This window comes from Euprymna scolopes, chromosome 39 (genome assembly GCF_053919585.1).
Source record: "Euprymna scolopes isolate OS-2025 chromosome 39, ASM5391958v1, whole genome shotgun sequence".
NCBI lineage: Eukaryota > Metazoa > Mollusca > Cephalopoda > Sepiida > Sepiolidae > Euprymna > Euprymna scolopes.
This window is the reverse complement of record NC_136520.1, coordinates 18926971-18952121: the sequence shown is the minus strand read 5'-3', so window position 1 is coordinate 18952121 and position 25151 is coordinate 18926971. Positions and strand designations below refer to the sequence as shown.

The following is a 25151-nucleotide window of genomic DNA, read 5'->3' as shown; positions in this document are numbered from 1 at the left end:
TCTTGTTAACTTTTTGGTGTTTCTCGTTCCAATATTTGGTGTTATTTGGAATAGTTTGTTTTTGGTGCATGAGCTCCAGTTTTCTTGCCATTTTCTCTTCAAAAATGTGTTTATTTTAGTCTTTAGGTCTGTATAGGGGATTTTTCCACTTATGTGGTTTTGTTGCAGAGTTTCCTTTGCTGCCTTATCTGCTTGTTCATTCATGTATATGCCGATATGGCTTGGTATCCAGCAAAAGATAATGTTTTTTTTCATGGTTATGGCATCTATTTTGTTTAGCAATTTTGTAATAAGTGGGTTTGTCATTTTTTTTTCTTTTAGAGATATGAGTATTGAAAGTGAGTCAGTAAATATGATATATTTTTGATGGTCATCATTGGTTATTATATTCAGTGCCGAATCTATGGCTGTTGCTTCTGCGCTGAAAATAGAAGATTCGTTTGGGAGCCTTTTCTTTAGTTTTATTTTTTTGTGGATGGCTGCGCATCCTACTTTATCTCCATCTTTTGATCCGTCAGTGTAAATTTGTGTATATTCTTTGTATGTATTCTGGATGATAAGTAGTTCTTCATGGAAGGTTGATGGGTGGGTTTTCGTTTTGGGATATTTATTTAATTTTAATATTATGTGTGGTTGTTTGATCATCCAGGGTGGAGTTTTTGATTTGTTATATTTATGTATTTTTGTAATGTCCATTTGGGCTTCTGTGAGAAGGTTTTTTATCCGGAGGCTGTAGGGCTTGATGATATTTTCTTTCTTGTTGAAGAGATGTGTGTATTGTGGGTGGAGGGTACATTGGTATGCAGGATTTGTTGGACACGATACCAGCTTTAGGTAATATTGTAGCGCTAACTTCTGTCGTCTTAGAATCAGTGGAGGCTCATGGGCCTCTATATAGAGGCTTTCTACTGGAGAGGTTCTAAATGCTCCCAAGGCTAATCTTAATCCTTGATGATGGATTGTATTTAGTTCTTTTATGTAGGACTTCCTTGCTGCTCCATAGATGAAGCATCCATAGTCCATTTTAGATCTGATTAGAGTTTGGTATAATTTCAATAATGTGACTTTGTCTGCACCCCAATCGGTGTGTGCTAGGACTTTGATCAATTGCATTGTCTTTTGGCATTTTGCTTTTAAATATTTTATATGCGGTATAAAGTTCAATTTTTTATCGAATATAATACCTAAATATTTATGTTGGTCGGTGAGTGGGATGTTCTTGTTATCCAGTTTCAGGTTAGGGTCGTGGTGGAATTTTCGTAATTTGCAAAAGTGGATGCATTTAGTTTTTTCCTCTGAGAATGTAAATCCATTTTCTATGGCCCATTTGTTTATTTTATTCAGACAGAGTTGTAGTTTGCGTTCGGCTGTTTGTATATATTTAGATTGGTAGTATATAAGTAGGTCGTCCACGTATAGGGCGTTTTCAATTCCTGGGTCTATGTTTTTTATGATATTGTTTATTTTAATGTTGAAGAGGGTGACAGACAGGATACTGCCTTGGGGGACCCCCATTTCTTGATCTTTTTGGACTGAATAAGTGTTGTCCATCCGTACTTGGAAGTTTCTATTTGTTAAGAAATTTCTGATAATTTCTGGCATTCTACCCCTAAGTCCTAGTTCATACAGGTCTTTTTGGATTCCGTATTTCCAAGCGGTGTCATACGCCTTTTGCATGTCAAAAAAAATTGCTATTAGATGTTCTTTTTTTGCAAATGCTTCTCTTATGCGTGTTTCCAGTTTTATTAAGTGATCGGTGGGGCTTCTATTTTTCCTGAAACCCGACTGGCTTTCTGTAATTAGATTTTTGCTTTCCAAGTACCAATTTAACCTTTCGTTAATCATTCTCTCAAAAGTTTTGCACAAACAACTAGTTAGTGCAATGGGTCGGTAGTTTGTTGGGTTTGTATGGTCTTTTTTTGGTTTGGGTATTGGGATTACTGTTGCCTGCTTCCAGTTTTTTGGAATGTTGTTAGTTATCCATATCTCATTGTAAATTTGTAATAAGTAGTCCAGTGATGGTTTTGGTAGTTTTTTGAGGAATTGATAATGGATCTCGTCGGGGCCGACTGCTGTATCGGGAGATTTGTTTATTGCCTCCTCTAGTTCTGCACTGTTGAATAATTGATTGTAGTTTTCTTCATTTTTTGATTTGAAGTTTATTTTTATTTTTTCTTCATTTTTCTTTATAGCTTGGAATTTTTTATTTTGGTTTTTTGATGATGAGTTCATTGAGAATTGTTCTGCTAATTTATTTGCGATATTTTGTTTGTCGGTAATCTTTGTGTTGTCGCATATAAGGTGTTTAATAGGGTTCTTTGTATTTTTTCCTGCTATTTTTCTGACCATCTCCCATACTTTTTTGGGTTTTGTGTTTTGATTAATTTTTGTTACATAGTCTTTCCACGAGTTCCGTTTTGATTCTTTGATAGTTTTCCGTGCTTTGGCTTTGCTGTTTTTATAGGTGTCCAAATTTTCTTTCGTTGGACTGTTTTTGAATTTCCTTAGGTTTGCACGTCTGGCTCTTATAGCTTCTTTGCATTCTTTATTGTACCAGGGTTTGTTATATTTTGTAGTAGTGGAACTTTTTGGTATGTTCTCCTCGGCTATTGTGAGTAGGGTGTTGCTGAAATATGTGATGTGTTCTAAGTCAGGATTCGCTTCAGGTATTAATCTGTATTGACATGTATTTTGGAAATTTTCCCAATTTGCCTTTTGTAAATTCCAGCGGGGTGTTTTGTCTTCTGGCTTGGGATTCTCGTTTTCTATTATGATTGGGAAGTGGTCACTTCCGCATGTATCCTTATGTGTTCTCCAGCTATAATCCATGTATATAGTTGGGTCACATAGTGTTATATCGATTGCTGATAGGGTTCCCGTTGGTGGGTGCATATATGTATTCTCTTTGTTGTTGAGTAGGCATAGATCATTTTGGTTAATTATTTTTTCTATGGTTTGGCCTCTTTTGTTGTTTTTTTTACTGCCCCACCATATATTGTGACTATTGAAGTCTCCCAACAGTAGAAAAGGTTTAGGTAGTTGTTTGATTATATTGTTTAATTCTGTTTCGTTTATTGTTTCATTTGGTGGTATATAGAGTGAGCATAGGGTTACTGTTTTGTATAGTGTTGCAGTTATTGCAACAGCTTGCATATTTGTTTTTAAGTTCACTTTGCTGTGTGGAATGTTTTCGTTTATCAGTATTGATGATCCACCGGTGGCTTTGCATGATAATTTGTTTATGTGGTTGTATATTGAGTAGTGTTTTATGTTAATTTTGTCATTTTCTTTTAAGTGTGTTTCCTGTAGGCAAATTATTGCAGGACATAAGGATTTGATAAGTATTTGCATTTCTTCGATATTAATTTTTAATCCTCTTATGTTCCACTGTAGGATTTTGTTAGTCATGGTTTATATTTTCTTTTGGTTTTGGACTGTTGGTGTTTATGTCTACGTCCATAGTTTCGATGTTAGTTTGGGTGTTTCTTTTGGAAGTGGATGGTCTGTTTCTTGTTTCTGGTGAGAGGCTTTTTTTGGGTTTTGGTCTGGGACTTTTAGATTTACTTTGTCTTGACTGTCTTTTTTGGCTACCAGTTTCAACTAGTTCAAATTTATTTTCATTTTCAATTAATACTAATTCTGTTTTTTGTTTGTCATTTTGTTTTTGGGGGGTAGTTTTTTTGTTGTTCTGTTCTATTTCCATTTTTTCTGTTGTTGTGTGTTTATTTTTAACATCTGTTTTTGTCCTTGTTAGTGACTTGGATCTTTCACGTTTTGATAATTGAGGAGGTTTCATTTCTTTAGAGATTGATTCCTCAATATTGATGGAAGTTTTTCTGATTTCCTTTGTTTCGTTTTCTTTTATACTGGGTTGTTCGTTTCTGACTTTTATTTGGCTGTTAGAATTTATTTTCAGTTCTGATAAAAAAGATTTTAATTCTTCAAGTATGTTCTTTAGTTCTTTTGCTAGGTTTGCAATTTCTGGAGCAAGGTTTAGTTCATTGTAGTTGTACATTTTGTTTGCTTGTTGGGTTATTGTGGCATATGAGTTTTTGGTGCGATTTGTGACTTCTTTGCGGGCTTCTTGGAAGGTTATATTTTTTTGATATTTGATTGTTATTATTTCCTTCTCTTGCTTATATATTTTGCACTGTTTTGAGTGAGAGTGGTGCTCTTCTTGACAGTTTGTGCATTTGGTTTTATTTGGACAGTCTTCTTCATCGTGGTCTGGGTTTTTTTCACTGCAGTTTCCACATGTGAAGAATCTTAGACATTGGTCTTTATTATGTCCAAACTTTTGGCAGTTGTAGCATTGTAAAGGTTTTGGAATGTATTGTTCTATTTTCGTTCTTTCATAACCTATATTGATGGTCTCTGGTATTTGAGGATAATTGAATGTTAATATATAAGTGTTTGTATATATTACCTCTCCTTTTTTTTTAAATGTGATTCTTTTTACATCTGTGACCCCTTGGTTTTTTAGTTCTGTTTTGATTTCTTCTGTTGTGCAGACGGAGATTTCCTGGTTTTTTATGACTCCTTTGGAGTAGTTTAGTGTTTGGTGTGGATAAGCTTTGATGTTTGTTTCATGCAATTTTTGTAGTTGAAGTAGAGTTTTGGCCTGTTTTTTATTTTGTACTTCTACCAATATGGTACCATTCCTTAATTTTTTGACATTTTTAGGTGTTATTTTGCTTGATATTACCTTTTGGATAATGAAGGGTGACATTTTAGTTAACGGTATATTAGACGTTGCTTCTAGCACGATGAATCTTGGAAAGTTTGTATCTTCATTGTCGCTGTCAGAGTCTATTTCTGTGTGTGGTCTCTTGGATTTTTTGGCATTCATAATAATTTTTGAAAAATTCATCAGCCATGCTCCCCACCCTCCTCGGAGCCCCTTATGGGGAAGAACTATGAGGGGGTAAATCCCATTCGCCTCGGTTCTCCAGGGCTACATAGCTGGTATACTCAAACATGGGGAGGTTTCCAAGCATTCACAATATATGGTTATGCCCACCCAAGTATGGGATTTCCCTGTATTTTTATTATTCCTGATGGTTACCTTTTTCCCAGCTTGATTGACCCTTCAGCCATCGCTTATTAACTCAGTTTATTGTTTATGTTGAGTGTTAGTGTGTTTTTGTTTGGATTGTCTGAATTAGTGCTTGTCATGACCAACCGATTGATTGGATCGGGCCTATCCAACCTCCCGTCTAGCCTAGTAAGGGCCAAAGTGGTGTGTTGTAGTATCATGTTATTATTTCCTAGGCATGTTCCACTCAACCACCAGGATCCCGTTCTTAATGCATTACGGGTTGCCACCAACGGTCAACTGGTGGTCCTATTGAAGGATTTTTACCCTCTGCAGGGGGGCAGTTGGTATGTTCTATCGCCCTACCAACTAGGCAAAAAAAAAAAAAAAAAAAAAAAAAAAAAAAAAAAAAAAAAAAAAAAAAGGGGTGAGGAGGTGAAGGAAAAAGAAAACGAGGGAGGGGAAGGGGAGGAGAATGTTGTTTTTGTTTTTGTTTTCGCAGAACATGACTAAGTTTTGCAAAAGGGAATAAAAAAACAAAGACATCTATGTAGGTGCGGAATTGAGAAAGAAAAGTTAACATGCCAGAAATCTAATTTTCTGAGAAACAATGTCTTTTCTGGTGAGCAAATATCCCAGCTAAAAAAAGATGTCCATGAAATGGCTAAAAACAACATTTGCCCAATCAGCAATCCCCTCCCTATACCCAAGATCTGCCAAACCAAACAAGAAGACACTACAACAAATTCTCACCTGACACAGCTCCCTGAGACAATGCCAAGTTCAAGGCTTAGATGTTTACCAAAAACAAACCAGAAATATACCCGACATGCCACTCCATCAAATAATGCAACATCTCGCCAGGAATCACTCCCAACAGACCCAACACAATTTAAACATGGGCAGACATATCAACAGTATGTCCCACTTCAACATGTGATATTTGACGCAGACCAGTTGGAACTAGAGGTAGAACTGGCAAACAGAATAGAAATAGCACGATGTCTAGCTGTTAAAGATGGGCCCAGACTGGTAAAAATAAGTGTGAATAAAGCCTTCAAGGTGCTTGTTTCAAAAGTCAACAATGCCCTCGAAAGAATCACTCCGATTAATGCACCATTGAGTGAAATAAATCATACAACATATGGGCAGCATGGTTTATTCAATTAAAACTCTTACCCAAACACCAGGAGAGTAAAAGAGGAAACATGAAGGCTATATAACCGAGCCTGGAAACGTAAACTCCAGCAGAAAATAGACAGACTCCGAAAGGAAACTGCCCAGATATATGCATTCCTATCCTGTGAAACCCCAGGCAAAAAACTAAATAAGGTGAATAAGTTGAAAACTTATTCCCTCCAAGATCAAGCACAGCTAAGATGGCAGAACATCAGGCTGAGATAAAAGCCTTAGCTGCACAAATAAAAAATAAAACCAAAAACTTGGAAGCAAAAAGGATAAATAAACTTTTTGCAACAAACCCAAGAATTGTCTACAGGAGCCTCGTTAAAGAAGAAATAAAGGTGAGCTTCCCACCAACACAAGAAGTCGAAAACTTCTGGAGGCCATTCTATGAGGACACTAAAGTACATAAAGAAAACAACTGGATAAATTCCATCAAAGAGGAGAACAAGGAGAAAGAAAAGATGCCAGCTCTAAAAATTACCAAGGAGGCTGTCTGCAGGAAGGTAGCTCAATGCAGTAATTTCAAGACCCCCAGGAATAGACAAAATGCCAAATTTCTGGCTGAAAAAACTGAGCGCACTTCATCATCACTATGCCAAGGCATTCAATAGAATCATCAGTGGAGATGAAGAGCCGCCTGAATGGCTTACTGTAGGCAGTACATCACTTATTCCCAAAATGAGGACACCTACATGGCTAGCAAATATAGACCAATCTACTGCCTCACAACAACCTACAAGCTCCTAACAGGGATAATCGCTGATGCAACATATGACCATCTGATTGCTGGTGATTACCTTGAAAGTGAGCAGAGGGGGTGTCCGAGGAAAAAGCTAGGCACAAAAGATGAACTCCTTGTAAACAGAACCATATTAGAAGACTGCAGAAGACAAAGAAATCTGTCAATGGCCTGGATTGATTACAAAAAGGCCTTTGACAGTATACCTCATTCTTGGGTACTTCGCTCTTTGGAGCTGTACAATGTGCACACTGATATTACATCATTCCTTCAAAAACAAATGACCAGATGGTGCACATCAATTACGCTACAGCACACGGAAGGAAGGATACAGACCTCAAACAAAGATCAAGCGAGGAATATTCCAGGGAGACAGCCTCTCACCGCTCCTTTTTTGCCTCACAATGGATCCACTAAGTAAGTTACTTAAGCGATCCAATCATGGATACAATCTCAGCATGGGCAGAAAGAAGGAAGAAAATAAAAGAGTAAACCATCTACTCTTTATGGACGATTTGAAACTCTATGCAGAATCCGAGAAACAACTTGTCTCTCTGATAGGCATTGTTAAAAATTATACAGAGGACATCTGCATGGAATTTGGATTCGACAAATGTGCTAAGTGCACCATAAAGAAAGGAAGAAAGACAGCATCAGAACATCTTAATCTTGACAATGGCTCTATTGAAGACCTTGGAGAGGATGCTGTCTATAAATACCTGGGAGTAGAGGAGAATGAGACACTTGAACATGGAAAGATGAGAGAAAAAGTGCAGGGAGAATACTTCAAGTGACTTTAAAAAATTCTCTCATCAGAACTATCACCAAAAAACAAAATTACTGCCATCAATCAATTGGCAATACCCGTTGTCTCTTATGGATTTGGTATAATCAATTGGCCACAAAACTGCATCAATAGCCTTGATGTAAAAACTCGGAAAATGCTGGCCCTTCATAAAGTCATTTACAAACATCAGTGCATGGACAGGCTGTACATAACACGGAGAGAAGGTGGTTTAGGCCTCACTGAAATAAACTACGCATACCGAGCTTCAGTTGTAAGCATAGGCCAATATATCAAATGTTCTTCTGACCCAAAAAATAAAAAATGGTGAATGGACATCACACCAAATGTTTGCCCCAGCAGACGTCAACTACAAAGCTCGTTGAAAATTTCAGTGGTAACACACTGGACAACACAATAGAAGAATATGACAACCCAGCAACCCTAATCGCCTTAAAGAAGAGAAAGGAGTATAAAAAAGGGAAGTGAAGACAAGACTAGAAGGATGGCAACATAAGAGAGCAGGCAGGTTCATGGAAGAACTGAACCAGAGCTACATTGACAAGGAGGCCTCACTACAATGGCTTAAAAGTGACAAATTTCCATTTGATGAAGAACGATTAATTATAGCTGCACAAGACCAAGGCTTACTCACAAATGGATTTAAGAAAATGGCTGGTCTACAAAAAAACGACTAATGCAGATTCTGTCACTCAGCTGTTGAAAGCCCAAGTCACCTAATGTCTGGATGCAAGATCTTTCTAGCCGATGGTCATTACACTGCTTGCCACAACAAAGTATGTAGATACTTACATTGGAAGATCTGTGGAGAGATGCAACTAGATAGGTCATCGAACATCTGGGAACATGATCCACCACCAATAACATCAAATGGAAAAGTGACAGTGTTCTACGACAAAGACATACAGGCATGCAGATACATAAAAGACAAGGCCATCAAGCCAGATATAGTAATATGAAACAAGCCCGAAAGGACTGCACTCATTATCGACGTCACAGTTCCAAACGACTTTGGCCTTAATAGAGCAGAACGGGAAAAGATAAAATATCAGGACCTAAAAAATGATTTTAAAAACATGGTCTCTGAAAGAAATAAATATTATACCAGTTGAGACAAGAGCAACTGGCCTAATAAAAAAAAAAACCTTCAAAAATACTTAGAAGCAATCCCTGGAAAACCAAGCTATAAGGAAATACAGATAGCAGCCATAAAGGGAACAGTGTCTATTCTTAAAAGAGCCCTCGGATATAAATTTAAACTATAATAGAATCAAGTGTTAGCCCCAGGAAGGAGCCTCTTGATATCTTCAAACTAACAAAAGTAAAATATTAATTACACTTCATTATAAAGGATAGAAAAAAGTTATGAGCAGTTCAATTTTTTATTTTTTAATTAGAATGGCCAAAACCATGGGACGAAGCAAAGAAAATAATTTATTGTGGACTGTGTAGTCAGTTTTACCACTTTTCTAAGTACAAAAATGACAAATAAGTCGATTACGTCACTTTGTAGTAATTGCAGCCGGTTCCAGCATCATTATGACACTTAAAATTGATGCTTCTGTCAAAAAATCAGTTATTAAACTTCATGGGGAAAACCATTCAATACGGAAGATTGCTGATGACTTGAAGCTGTCGAAAAGTACCGTTGGGAAAGTTATAAAGGATTTCAATAATACTGGGAAAATTCTACCACCAAAGAACTTTTCCTAGACAAGATTAATGCATTAAGAAGATGGCACTGAACGATAGGTTTCAGACAGCTGCCAGCATTTCTCATGAACTTCATGCCTATTGTGACATCACAGCGTCTCGTTAAAGAGTATCAAGACGCTAGAATAAAATTGGTCTGTTTACGAGATCACCAGCTAAAAAACCATTTGTACATCTGAATTTATAATTCTTATGGTAAAGAGATAGATCAGATTTGACTGCATAATCAGAAAGAGCACACAATTTTACAGAAGAGTACCAAGTTTCATGAGTATAGCTTGAAAAATAAATAAATGGTGGCGAAATTACCGAATTTCTTGAAATGTTGAAGTCCGTAATTTAGCCCACTTTTTCTAAAGAAAAATGTCCACGGAAAAGCCTAAATTTTGGCACATAAAATTTTCATAACTTTTGAACTACTGATGGTATTTGCATAATTCAAACGGTTTTAAGCATATTTTATATAGCTTTTTTCATGCAGGTTGATAAAATAACATTATCTAAAAAGAAAAAATCAACTTGTAATGCTAAGTAATTGTTAATGGTGTAAATTGAGTAGACTTTGATTATTTATGGGAACAAATCAACAAGAACTTGTTTACATTGGATTTGAAGACTCATATTGTATTCATTTGGGAAGCAGGCCAGTGGAACAGTGGTTCACAGGAAGGCAGTTCTAGGAATGAAGCTTTGTTCATGGAATCTGTGTTTAGATTTAGGCAAAAATTGGGGGAAATCATATATATTAGCTGTAGCTAGTCAAGTATTTTTTTTGTATATGTTTCACAAGGGGCACCATAGATTGGACTTCAGTTGAGGACTTGCCATGAAAATAATGCTAGAGCAGAGATGGACTTGTAACGTCTCTTCTACAGGAAAAAGTTTTGTTTCTATATTTAAAACAGTTTTTTTCTTTGTCTTCGTATTATAAATTATTGCAGCATTATAAATTCACATTTAACTATACAAAAAGCAATTCCAAATTCAAATCTGTTGAGATTTAACATTTCATCTTTGACTAAATCTAATATAATTTGAGTTTTGTTTTTCTAACTATAAAAAAGCATTTGCTAATAAATAGTTGTGTATCAGTATTTGCATAAAAACGATACAATGTTTTCTTTAACACTGAATAAGTATTCAACTAATAGTAAAAATAAATCAATGTAATTATATCAAATAGCATGTTCTTATAAAACTTGCTTTTCGTTTGATTGCCGAACAAAGATGAAATCCATATAAAACATGAATAACCAATCAAAATGCGCTTAATACCTGTGCATACAAACTGTCTCTTTAAATAAAATCCTATTTTTAATGAGTGATAGTAAGAGTAGTTTCTGCTGTGAAAATAAGTGTCCCCTCCTTCCTCTTCATGTCTGACAGTAAAATGTTGAATGAGCGATTTTGGAAATGTGCCGCTGTAAAACTCATACTATTTACTGACGATATGATTCCATTTGTTTGATAAAAACTGGTTTTCTTTTTCTGTGCAGACCATCCACTAGTTGCCAAGAGCAATAGGAGCCTTCTATCATGTCTGAAAGTGACACAATGTTCAACAAGCGAGATTGGAGATGCGCCGCTGTACAACTCATGCTCTGTACCAATCCAAGTTATGACAGCACCCCCAAAATGCATCGCTAGATTGCCACAAATAACAGGGATGTACCCAGGGTGATGGAAACAAAGTTTCCACCCACAGTTACGGTCATTGGTATGGTTTCAAGTGAGCATGCCACCTTACATCTTTGAAGTCTGCTTAAAAGTCAACACCTAAGTGTACTTGGATGTGTTGAAGAGTGTGGTGATCTTCTGGGGCAATCAAACCTGGGTGTGGCAGCAGGACTTGGCACTGGCCCACAAGTTCAAAGAGACCCAGGCTTAGCTTCAGAAGAAGTGCTACGACTTTGTACCTTTCTCTAATTGCCTCCCTCCTCCCCTTACCTGAACCTACTTCGTTTGGTCATACGTCAAGAACATCACCAACATGACCTCCAACAACACCAAACACCAAAGCCAGCCTGATTGCGACCATCCGATGAGTATTTGCTGAGCTCCTACTGACATTTGTGGAAAAGGCATGCTCCCAGTTGCCATCTTGCTGAAGCAGTGATTGAGGCTGAAGGTGGCTACATTGAATAGATCTCAGCTCTACAACATAATCAAGTTACCTGAATTGATTTTTTCAATAAAAGTTTTCAAATAAAGCTATAGTGTTGTTTAAGCTAAGGGGAACAACTTTATCGTCCCACCCTCTAATCATATCAAAATCAATGCTAACCTTGTATATGAAGTAGAGCCAGTCTATTCCTATAGATTTTTTGGCTACACGATAATTTCAAACAAAAAATAGTTTTCACTAAAGTATCTTTTTAAAAGATTTTAATTTTCTATCAGTTTTTATATTTTATGTTTATCAAAATTACAAATCGTAAAATCCGTTAAGTTAGGACAATCATGTAAAGCAATAAATCTCAGTGGTTTAGAACAGATGATTCAGTCTTCAAAAGGATAAAAACTAAAACATAACTTTTCTTTTCACCCTAAGCCTAACCTAGTAGATTTGCTTGAAATGCTGTACCAGTACAAAAGAAAATGAAAAGAAATTGGAAAAGTTAAATAATCAAACGTTAACTTTCTCATGAAAAACAAAACTTAAAAAAAAAAAATGTTTCATTAACAGTCATTTTCATATCGAGATCATCTTGTTTTGATTCAGCATTTTCAGACATAAAAAGCCCAAATATGCCAACGTAAAGTCTGCTTTAGTATGGGTCACAAGCTGCAGCAATAAAATGAAAAAAAAAAGTTTTTCTTACCGAATGTCATTATTAAAAAGCACTGTATCTTGAGGGACAACACCTATACTTTGACGTAAAGAACTTTGTGTCACCTGAAAAAAGAAAGAGAAAGTGACTATTCCAAATGAGTGAGCATTTGAATGATGAAAATAAGCATCAGTTATTTTTGTTGAAGACAGAAAAAGAGAGAGACATAGCCATACAGAAAGAAAGGTCTACACAGAAATATTGGTTGATTGTTCAGTTTATTAGTCTATCAACAGCTGCATGGTCATTTAAGACCAAATAAGTTTTTTTTTGGAGGAGGAGGGGTCAGTCTTAATAAAATAGGCATTCTTTACTTTTCAGTATGTCAAGATGAGTTTGGAGGGAGTTTTGTAAAGGATTGGGATTAAAAAAAAATTTTTTTTTTTTGAAAAGTAGATTTATATTTTGGACAAAAGATTTGCTTCTTTCAAGTAGTTTAGAATCTTTTTCATTTATATTTTCAAAGAGATCTTTAATAATAATGTTTTTGGTGTAAGGGGGCTAAGTTGATACAGTTTATTAGGAAATGTTTAACTGTAATTTTCTTGGCAGTGTGAGCATTCAAGTGGGTTTCTCCTCTCAATAGAATTGAACGATATTTGTGTGGCCTGTTCTTATTCTTATAATAATCACCTTTTCTTTTGAATTTTGTTTGAATTAAGGGCTCCATTCTCCAAGTGTGGGTTTGTTTTTGCTTGGGTGACTGGGTTTCCCTCCAACCATCTAATATAGGGCTCCGAGGAAGGTTACAGAATTAATGTTTGGTACATTTAAAGTTAGGAAACCAGTCAGGAAGTGGCGGGATAGGAGAAATAGGGAATGGGAAGAAGGAAACGGGGGGGAGGGGTTGCAGAACATAATCAAGTTTTTCAAAAGGAAATGGAAAAACAAAAAACATCAATGTTAGATGCATTTCAGACAGTCTGATCTGGTAGGACCAGTGCACAGAAAGAGATATAACTATAGGTAGAGGTTAATATAATGGTATTAGATCCAAATTTACCATACTTTCCCATTTTTGTTCATAAAAAAATTTTTTTTTTTAATTTTTTAAATTCAACGGTCAACCATAACAAAAATGGTTGAAACGAAACTTTTCTTACCAATGAGATGTCCTGGTTATCTATTTTGATGGTGCCACTTTGCACATCGTAAAAACGAAAAAGCAACCGTACAATAGTACTTTTCCCACTTCCAGAATGGCCGACCTGTTGGTAATGGAGAAAACAAAAGTTTTAAAAATACAATGAAAACCAAAAAAAATATATATAATTTTGCAGTTAAAATTGGCAGGTGTTAATTTTATTTAATAAACATTCAACAAAATTAACCAACTTGATGCATAGTCAATGATAAGTTCTAACATGGAATTTATTTATACTTTGAATTGTTGGTTGGCCAATAAAGTTGTCATTCAATTTTCTGTATCTGCCTACAAGTATGATGAATCACTTTCCTTTTTTGCATTTTATCGAAATTTCTTTTGCAGACAAAAATTTACATATATTGAAAACATTAGGATCAACATATGTCATGACCTTCAACCTATGACCTTCAATCTATGATCCCCTCACCTGCAAAACATTCACAACAAACACGCGTTTAGCTACAACCACTGTCAACAATTTCTCATACTGTCCCTAAATCTAAGTCCAAACTCCATAAACAAAGCTTCTCTCCTACATTAACAAAGCTGCTTATGGAACTATTCCGCTGAGCTGCTTCCCAGCTGACAACATAGTTGTCTTTAAGTCCAATGTAAACAAATTCTTATTGAGTCATTGTCTTAAATAATCTAATTTTTCCTAATCTCCACCACTAATGATTACACTATTGTCTCAGTGACTACTGTACACTCATTAACCTTTATCCTCGAGTGGAATTCAGGCCTTGATAAGTAAAAGAACAGGAGTTAGAAAGGCAATTTAATTACTGTTTAAATAATAATAATAAAAAACTGATCCGTCAAGGAAATTCCTTTTAAAGAAACTTAACCAGAGATAAGTTTAGAATTTTTATAAACCGTCCAACACATTTAAAATATTTAAAATGGCCATTAAACTGATGATGATTGGAAAGCTATCATAAAGACAGATTTAAAAACCAATTGATTTTTTTTATTCATACATTCCGAACATTGTTTTTATAGAAGCGGTCAACGAGTTTCAACTACAGGTACACTAAAACCTATTTCATGTTTGAAATCAAGTGAGATTATTCAAGTGATGTACAAACAAATCTGTGCATTCTTTTCGCCCGTTTATCTTACTGATAATTTTGTTGCCGATTTTTGTTTCTGAACATTTTCCAGAGTTACAACTTGTAGAGATGAGGGATGGGGATAGTTCATAGCATCACACATAAACTAAACTTGTTTTTTTATTCACTTTTTTGACTCTAAAGGGAGAGAATTCCTTTAAAGTCAAAAACAATGAAAGAAGTTTTTTACTCTCGCAGTCACAAGTCCTAATACTGCTACCCAAATTACTGGACACTAATAAATTTCTTCACTATTCACAGATGAAACATAAGTCTTGATTTGTTTGTTTTCTTTCTTTCATTGTTTTTGTCTTTAAAGGATGTCTGTACTGCTCAAGTCCATTTTGACCATTTCCTTCCACATGTTCCTTGACCTTCCCTGTGAACTGAACCTGCTACCTCAACTATTCTACATCTACTAACCTAAGAAAAAATATGCAGCTAATAAAAATATACAGATCAGTTAAAAATTAAATTTTTGACTGATTGGTGATAGTTACTACACATTTTTAGTTTTCAATTTTTGGATTGTAAAACATACGACATTGAAGTTTGACACCAAGTAAAATCTGGCACTATGCTGAATCCGTTGCGTTTACAAGGCTTTGAAGGTAAAAAAAATTGTTAAAAAGATCATAAAAGAAATTGTCAAACCTGAAAAGTCATGCAGATGAATATTAAATTTTATTGTGTTTAGTTAAATTTTTTTTTTTTTTCATTCTTTTTTTAAACAAAAAATTCTGCACACTTCTCCAAATATTGTTCAGATTAAATTTTACTCAGGTCATCAGAACTAAACAACCATCTTTAAAACATACTTGCATATCATATTTTCATGTCATTTTTTTATGCAATAAAACATTAAAATGACAAAATACATAGAACTTACACTCCTGAAGGGATAAGGATAAAAAAGTTTGTTCACAATCTTATTGGAAGAAATTTGCTAACGTTTTTAGAATCTGCAAAATTTTGTAAATGAATTATTAAAATCTCAAAATAAAATCAGCTTAGATATTTTTAGTATGCATGTAGAATCATATCTAGCTTCCGCAACACTGCAGCAACTAATAAATGCAACATCCACAGTGATTTCTTTTGCTGAGAAGGATTTTCTATACATGCTATCAGAAGATATTTGCCGAGAAGGATTTTCTATACATGCTATCAGAAGACTTTTTCATAAAAGATGTTATACAAACGGCAAAAAAATAAAGGAATAACAGAATGACATTTCCGTATTCCTTTATTTTCTTATCTGACTATAGTTTTGGGAATAATAATCTAGTAAGTCGTCTTACAGAACAAGCGTTTATGATCCATGTTGGTAAGGCTTCAGCATACCTTTCAATATCTAGCACTACCAGTCAGTATTTATCGCTTAATCAGCCAATCATAATTTTGCAAGGAGGAAACACCTGGATGTACTCATATTCATTACATCAATAACTCACCAAGTTTTTCTTACCTAGAGGATTTTTTTTTTTTTTTACAAGGATGTCACCACTTATCAAGGCCCAGAAGCCACTCAGGGATAAGGGTTATTGCATGTACAGTACGTTGTACATTAGTGTTGAGATTTCATAAAGTGTCTACTTAAGGGGGCGGTTCATCAGGAATTTGTTTACGTTGGATTTGAAGACATTCAAGTTGTAGCCAGGTGGGAAACAGGCAGACGGAACAGAGTTCCACTGGCATGCTGTTCTAAGAAAGAAGCTGTGTTCATGGAATCTACGTTTTGATTTAGGCACAGATAGAGAGTGGGGAAAATTTTTGACAGTGGCTTCAGCTAGACGGGTGTTTTTCGTAAAAGATTGGCGAGGGGGGGGGGCAGAGATTGGAGCTCAGACGAGCACTTGCCATGGAAATAACGGTAAAACAAAGACAGGCTCGCAACGTCTCTTCTGTGGGAGAGAGGTTGCAGGGAAGAGAAAAGGGCATACCCCACTAAGCCAAGAAGTCTATTTTGTACTCTGTCAAGGCAGGATAGGCTGTTTTTAGCAGCTCCTGCCCGGATATGGCAGCAGTATTCCATCCTTGAACGTACTTGGCTTTTATATAGATAGAGAATTGCATCAGTAGTGAGATATCTTCTGGAGCGGTAGAAGGAACCCACCATTTTTCCAGCGACTCTGGCAACAGACTTTATGTACGTATTCCATTTCATATCAGGAGTAAAGGTCAAGCCCAGAAGCTTGTCAAAACATTGAGCTTCTCCTAGGCGAGAGCCATCCATTTCAATTGATGCCAGATGGGATCAGAGCGTTTATGGTGTAAAGATAGGAGCTTGGTTTTAGATGCATTAAAGGTAATCAGCTACGTCTTCCCCCACTGAACTACACGTTCGAGATCAGAGGAGAGAGAATCAGAGAGAACTTTGTCATTTACAGCCGTTGATGTGTTGCCGTAGATGGTCGTGTCATCAGCATAGATGTCAACGAATGATTTAAGTATGTGTTTAGGTAGATCCTTGATGTAGATCAGGAAGAGAGTTGGGCCCAGGATGGACCCCTGAGGGACTCCAGCATTAATGAGCCTATTAGAGAGAAATGATTTAATGATTGAGAAAACATTTCCAGTTATACCGTAGCTGAAAATCTTGTGAAGTAGGCCTTTATGCCATACCTTGTCGAAGGCCTTTGATATGTCAAGAGCAATTACCCTAGAAAGGTAGCCTTTGTTAAGAGATTCGCTAATCCTATGAGATATAACCGTTAGCACATCTGCGGTAGATCTTGCAGAACGGAAACCATATTGCGTGTCACTAAGGAGGTTATTTTTGCTGAGGTGGTTGACTATTTCTCTATTTAGTATGGATTCCAGCAACTAGGAGACTTATAGGTCTGTACTGAGAGGGAGAGGACTTATCACCTGAATTCTTAAATACAGGGCATACTGATGAGGTTTTCCAGGGTGTTGGAAAGCACTTCTCCTTAAGGCAACGCTTAAACAATTTTGTAAGTATGGGAGCAAGTTCAGGTTGAAGCTTTTTTAACACTATAATTGGGATGCCGTCAGGGCCAGTTGCTTTACTGGAATCAAGGTTCTTGATTAGCTTGGCGACCTCATGCACAGATATTTGTATATACCTAGCGTGTTTTGTGTTATAGGAGGAAATATGGGGAGTTGATGGCCTTCGTCGCATAGGGTAGAATTAGCTGCAAAGTTCTTTGCAAATAGTTTGGCCTTGTCTGATGCTGACGAGATGACCTCTGGTCCATTGATAATAGTTGGGATAGAACGCACACTTCTGTTCAGGATCCTATTTGTTATTTGCCAAAACTGGTGGAAACCAAGCCGCTGATCAGCTACTTTGGATTTAACAGACTAGACATATAGCTCTCTTGCATTTTTTATTACTCTTTTACAGTGGTTGCTGGCATTCCTAAAAGCAGCTTTAGTCTCAGTGCATCTATTACGCTGGTAGTTATGGAAAAAGTGATTTCTGTGCACAATGGCAGCAACACATTCTGGGGAAACCATGGCTGGCTATTAGGGTTTTGTTGGAATTTTTTAGATGGTATGAATTGGTCTATGCCTACAATTAACCATTCGGTTAGGTCTGATACTATAGAGGTCACATCCTTTTTAAACATGGAATGCAGCAGTAGATCTGATATGAATGTACGGAAGCTATCCCAGTCAGCCATGGAGTATCGGTATACAGTACGGTGGAGGGGTACGTCTGGGGACTTATTACATTTCATTTTTATCTTAACTGATACAACAAATCTAAAAGCTTTTACAAAGTTGTCTATAAAAGAATCAGTTTGAAAAGAAAAAAACTAGGTTTAAACAATCTAATACATCTACACTGCCACACAAAGTCTTGGCTGGAATTTTCACAACACAAAAAAATGCTCAGTTCATCAGAAATCTTTACTTCTATGCACAAAAAGCACAAAAACTGTCAACTACATAAACACTCAGTTTTGTTTTGTTTTTTTATAATCAACAATAGCAATGCCAACAATACTTTGCCATGCTAAGTGAGACCCAATCATCACTATCACCAACAACAATAGAGCAACAAATTAGCATCATCACCATGAACAGAACTTCTACTTCTGTTCCCATGCATTTAACATCCAACATTACTCTTACAAAAGTAAATAATCACATACTGGATTATGCCTCTTTCATTGCATTTACAGTGCATATAATTATGAAGACACTGGCAAACAAGGTTCCAACACTTTTCTTGTAAATATTGTTTGTTACATTAATTGATGGCCATTGTCTTTTCTTTTCTGCTCGTCATGTCTTAAGCCATTTTTACAGTGCCATTGACAGATAGAATGAAAGATTGACAGAATAAAGGAATAAAAATAATTACCAATGCAAAGGTTTGGCCTGGTGGAACAAGGAAGGAAATTTTTTTTAAAATAGGTTTTCTGAAAAGACAAAAAAAATATTAAGAAATTTTTCTTGTTTTGGTAGTTTTTTTTTTTTTTCAACACATGAATGGGTGTAATTTTTTTTATCATTCTAGAGTCGTAATATAAATTTAAGAAGCGTAGTAGAATTATAAAATAAAAAAATAACATTGCTACATAGTTATGTCTGATGGAAGAAAAACAATCTAGCCCTAATTCAGTTTGAAATCCCATGTAGGTTCCCGAGTCAACAAGGATTCACTACCAGTATTGACAACAGGTGGATTTCCCTGAATTTTTTATTGACAAAGAATTCCCTATTTATCTCAGCCTCCACACAAGAACAGAATTAGGCACAAGGTCAGTTTCTTATGTGGGGAAAATCATGCTGCCTAAAACAAATTACATCTTTAGATGATTGCTTATCAAGGCTAAAAAGCACTTCATCTGCCTTACAAACTGGTTTGCGTCCTTACACCAACCGTTGACCATGGAATTCTCACTACATTTTGATAGTGATTTCTGTACCAATAATCAACCTTTCAGTACTTATGCATGGTCATTAGTTTTGTGTTTTGATTCGGCTGCGAAAGTTCATCCTTTGCAAAACTTATCAGGTTATCATTTCTCATGATGTTCTCAGTGATCACTCACTGCAACAACAGGTTGTGTTCCCTGGAGTCTGAGTGATAACAAATCTCCATCGTCACTACCTTTGGTAGGCTGTTTCATTGAGCAATAACATGGACAGATAATGCTATCTTTATTCTAATGAGCGGAAAGCACCTATAGTGCATCTTTTGCTGGATCTCAATCCGATGTTGAGAGGAACCTACATCCTTTTTCACTTTGTCCATCACATTTTTTTTCTTTTTGTCTGGAAAAACTGAAATTTTGGAAACACATTCTGAATTAGTGTCTCCTACAAATGATATAAATTTTCGTATAATCAGATATACACCTGATTGAAATTTTAAATGAGGTTCTGCTCCTATAGCCACTTAAGAAAGCTATGAGGGAAGAATTTCAAGATTCGGAACCATTTTCATTGTCTTCTCCAGACAAGTTTAAACGTAGGATTCAAATTTTATCAAAATAATCTGAAGTTTTAAGAAAGGTTCTTAGAGATTCAGGATTACTTCCACCATCTTCCCCAGAAAATTTCATAAATAAACTGAGATTTCATATAGATTCTCTTACCTTTCTTTCTGTAGGGAATACTCAATCATCCAATAACACTATATCTTTACTGGCTGTTAATAACAAAAACACTTTCTAAGTCTACACAAGCAAAAACTAGACATTTTTACTCCCACCACAACAATCAAATCTCAGAAGTTTCTACTCACGTGATCTTTATATATGCAGTCCCCAACACTTGAATGAATCTAAAATTCATTCAAACCCTGAAATATCCCAAATACTGTATATTAAACTGTACCTACCCAATCTTGTTGGAAATATTTTTTTTCACTTTTTTTAAATATGCTATTTGTCTTTTTTATTCAAAATAGTTTTGATACTCAAGTTTGATTATACTCTACGCTTATTTTTATGTTGCTTTTAACTATGTGTTCTTTTTCTTCACATTCACCTTTTCGACAAATACAGACATTACTCAGAATATTTGAATGGTAGAATTTTAAATTAGATTAGGAAATAATTGCACAAAACAAAAACAGTTAAATAAAATTAAGCGTTTACACATCAGCTGCCAATGGTAGATCTCCCAACAAAAATCACATTTTAAGAAATATACTTCATAAATAACAATTAAATTTCCTTATTAAAACTAATATGCAAATATCAGTAAATTTCATCAGATGTTCTGCTTGCTTTAGAGCAGGTTCAGGCGTTTTCATTTTTTTTTTACCGATATATCATTGCTTATCAAGGCCAGAGGATCACTCCAGAATAAGAGTGAAAAGTATCTGTTTACATTAAACTTGAAGACGAATATGTTGTAGTCTGTTGAGAAGTAGTATTTTGGTATCTCCCATAGATAAGATCTTCTAAGGAAAAAACTTTGTTCATAGAAATTGCTTGGCTTTTGAAAGAGAAAAGAAGGTTCCTTACTGTGGTTGTAGACAGACAAGTTCTTGCTGTTTTACAGAAGAGGACTAAGGATTGATGCTCAGTTGAGAATCCACTATGAACATGGCAATACATTGAGAGAGGCTAGCAATATCTGTTGCGTGAAAGAGGCCGCAGTTGCACATGGTGAGGCCTATCATTCCATTCGATTCCACACTGATCATTTAGCACACAAGAAGACCGGCATATTTTGATTGTGGTCCTCTCCAGAGTTTGTCGATTCTTTCACCGATTAGTACACAAAATGTCGACAAGTATCACTCTATAACATTTAGAATTTTCAGATTATTAGTTTTTAATTATTTGACACGTTTATCTAGTATATTTTAAAGAACAAACTTAATTATTTACATGATACATGCAATGGAAACTCATAACCGGAAACACGTTCTGACATGTATATAATCGCTATATCAATATATAATATATTATATATTGATATATCAATATATATAATAATATATCTAATAATTGCCAGATCAAATTTTGCATAAAAAATTTGATGTTATTCTTCTATCCAGGTGTTAACTGCCAGTCATCTGCATCAATCATTGTCTTTACCAAAACTAAATGTCATTCTTTCAGTCGTCATTTTTTCATTCAAGTGTTTCCTGCCAATGATCTGCCTAAATTTTTATCATCGTCATCACAGTAATGGGATTAAAAAATCAGCAGATCTCCAACCACTGTGTCACATAGAATGGATTTGTCATGATTTCAATGGAGACACACATTATGTAGGGTCTAGGCTTGTAGGTGCTTAGAATCTTGCCTTTCAGACGGAAACAACTAAGTTATTGTGATTGCTGTTGCCCTCCATGAGTATATCAGTTGAGAAACAATCTAAATAAATGTTCTTATCCCTCCCTTAGTACAACTGTACTGCTGCCGACAGGCATGCACTAAATCAAATATAATCCACCAAACTCAACCCAGTAATAGTAGTATTAATACAGCTTTATGTAAAAAGAAGCAGACGAAAACTGATTCTTGCCATGTTTATTTTAAAAAAATTTTAGCTTTGAATGAAATGAGTAGAATTTGTACAAAAAAAAATTAGGCTATTGTGCAACACAGTTAAGAAAAAAGAGGCAAACTAAAAACCTAACTAAAATGCAAAAAAAACTATTTTTGTACATAATTTTCACATGTTTGCAGATTGTAAACTTCATTATCAAATTACATTTGTTAGTATCATAGTTACTTAAAGCCAGTATGTTTTTCAAGATTGACAATAATTTTGCCAGGAGTTAGTTGTGAATTTCAGGCTTAACATGCTTAAAAAGATAAACTCAAGTCCAAAGGTGGTTACCAATTGGATTAAAATAAGTTGGGTTTTTTTATCTTAAGCCTGAAATTCTCAACTAAGTTTAGTCCCGGTAAAATTGTTGTCCATCTTGAATAACATTCTGCCTTGGCTATGTAAAAATGAAAATAAATCTTAAAATCAGTTAAAACATGTAAAAATTATCTATATAAGTAGAAAAGTAAATTTTATTGTGTTTGGTAACAGTTATCTATTTGTATCTTTTTTTTTTTATCACTTTTTCTTTACTGCATGATTGGCAAAATACAAAAGAATTTAAAATTAATACTTCACTTATTTTTATTATAAAATGGTGAAATCGGTACTCAACATGAATATTAAGTCAAATGCGACCAAACACAACCAAGTTATGTTTTGCACCCAGATTTTCTTGACAAACCACAAAAATATAAAAGCTTATGTAAGAAAATAAAAAGCAATTAATAAAATATATTTTTAATAGAATCTTAAAACATTTTGGATCAACTCACGCTGGATTATAATGAAATTCCACATTTTTAAATTCTATTTTTCCTTCTTTTAACTCGAGTGCCTTTGCACCAGGGATGTCTTTAATCTGAAAATGAAAAAAATTTATTATGCTATTGTTTAATAATAGCATCAAAGAATATCGAAAGATAAAGGAAATAATGCAAGAAACTATGAAATACTAGAAAATATATGCAGGATTGAACATTTCTACCTCATTGACAGGGTCGCGTGCTTATGTAATTGGTGATCTAATCCTCCATGTTGTTATCAGGTAAGTGAAAGAAGCAAAGGTTGCGTAATGAAAACACATGGTATGTCGTTATATGATTAAAAGCAAAAGTAAATTTATTTACAGCAGAATACAAAAGTAATAGAAAGAACAAGAGACAGTAAGAGTTCAGTGATAAGAGATGATGAATAACGTTACTTGCGTTGTTGTATTTTGATGAGAGGCTGACGGCGAGGTTAGGAAAGTGGATTGGACATGCCAGACTGGAGTAGTGTATTATTATCGTCACATCTTTACTTGTTCAGAGTTTCAGCGAAAAGAGGATGAAATATATAAAACGGAAGTCAACGTAGCTGTATCGCCCCCTGGTGGCAAGACTTGGTGTTACCAGAGTTGAAAGGCGATAATCGTGTTTAGCTTAAGGTCCTCCATTTGTGTCTGTGTGTCCGCATGTGAAGAACTAAGTTTTCATATATATAAAGACAATTATTTCTCTATCTTCTTTCCAAAAGCTTTAAAAAAAAAAAATTTATTATGCTATTGTTTAATAATAGCATCAAAGAATACCGAAAGATAAACGTAATTAAAAAAAAATCTGTTACATCAGTGATTTATGTCAATTATTGATCAGTCTTTTAAAAAGCAAAAATTTTATTTACAATCATTTGATCAATTTTAATATTTAGTCTGGATAGATTTTTTTGTTTATAGTAAAACCAAAAAAAAGGGCAGAGATTTCATTCAGTTTACTGGTATTAATTATATATTGTTTGAAAACAAACAATGCTTTAGGACTTAGGGAAGCAATCTTGTGACACCATTTCCTACAGATAGGAAGTTCGGGAAAAAAAATTCTTATTCATGAAAATTTCTGTGATGTCAGGCACAGACGAAGAAAGGAAAGTTCTTGGCAATGGTGGTCTTTTTTTTTTTTTTTTTTTCAATTACATTTTCACCTCAAACAAGGCACATTGCCACTTTGGTGTAGGGGGTTACTATCAGGGGTAACATCTACTGAGGTACTATGTGGGGATTTGGGCAGCAAGATGTCTGTTCACGTTACACTTGAACTTCTGCCCGTCAGTACAGTCGGGGAAGCAGGGACCTGGAATTCCAAAGTCTAGCGGTTCTGGGGAAGAAATTACTGGAGTAGAAAGATCTTTTACATCTGGGATCTGTGTGGGGGTGAGATTTAGCTGCCCATCAGGTTTGTCGAGGGTATTTACGTCGTGGGGGCACAAGTGCTTGCAGTTCGTCAGAGCATTCACCATTAAAATACTTGTAGAACAGGCAGAGGGATGCAACATTTCGTCGATGGGACAGAGGCTGAAGCTTAGATGCCAGTTCAGAGCCCCTCAGATTGGCGACTCTTTTGAACCTTGTCTAGGAGCGAAAGACTAATAGCAGATGCACCAGCCCAAATATGACAGCAATACTCCATACATGGGTGAATGGCGGCCTTATAGAGGTACAGGATACTTTCGAGTTAGTAATTTTCTAGCACGGTAGAGAGAGCCTACCTTCTTTGCAAGGGCCCTGGCAAGAAACAAGATCTACCACTGTGTGTTTTTGTCAAATCACTGTGATATTATCTCTGCGCCTGACTAATAGGCAAAGAAGGAGTATGGAAGCCGGGCGATAGAGCCTATCTACTCCTTAAGCAGTTTAGGTTTGCAAACCGGTAATTTGTTTGAGTCACCAGCTCTAGGAAGGTTGTCATCCAAGACTGAAGAGGCCTCTCTCCCTTTTGGTTTAGTTTCAGAGTTTTCCTTCTCCTAGACGGGTGATCTGGAAAGATCTACTGGGTCCGTCAACACTGAGAGGGTTTGCTCCGCACCTGGGTCCTAATCCAGGTATTTCTGCGACCCCACATGGTTAGTTAGTGTTACTTTGTAGAGGTTAAATATCTGCTGAATAGTTACACTCCTCAAAGTGATTAAGAGACATTGCTATTTGTTACTGGATAAAGGGGGTAAGTAAAGCTCATGCAGTGTAAGCAACTAAGTTTGTTAGCGGGCTTGTTAGGAGTTTGTTATGTGGTTTGAGGATTTTCTTTATTTTGAGGCTTTTCCTTTATTTATATGTTA

The 25151-nt window shown here is 35.5% G+C and overlaps 1 protein-coding gene across 1 annotated transcript in view; it reads right to left on the bottom strand.

Moving 5' to 3' along the window:
• Positions 1 to 25151, bottom strand: part of LOC145263665 (ATP-binding cassette sub-family B member 6-like) — a 240895-nt gene that overhangs the window by 68763 nt on the left and 146981 nt on the right. The window contains exons 13-16 of the mRNA XM_080120537.1: positions 22835 to 22920; positions 18904 to 18961; positions 13412 to 13516; positions 12300 to 12373 (exon numbers count right to left, since the gene is read on the bottom strand). Coding sequence (XP_079976663.1) covers positions 12300 to 12373; positions 13412 to 13516; positions 18904 to 18961; positions 22835 to 22920 — 323 coding nt within the window. The remainder of the gene's footprint in view (positions 1 to 12299; positions 12374 to 13411; positions 13517 to 18903; positions 18962 to 22834; positions 22921 to 25151) is intronic.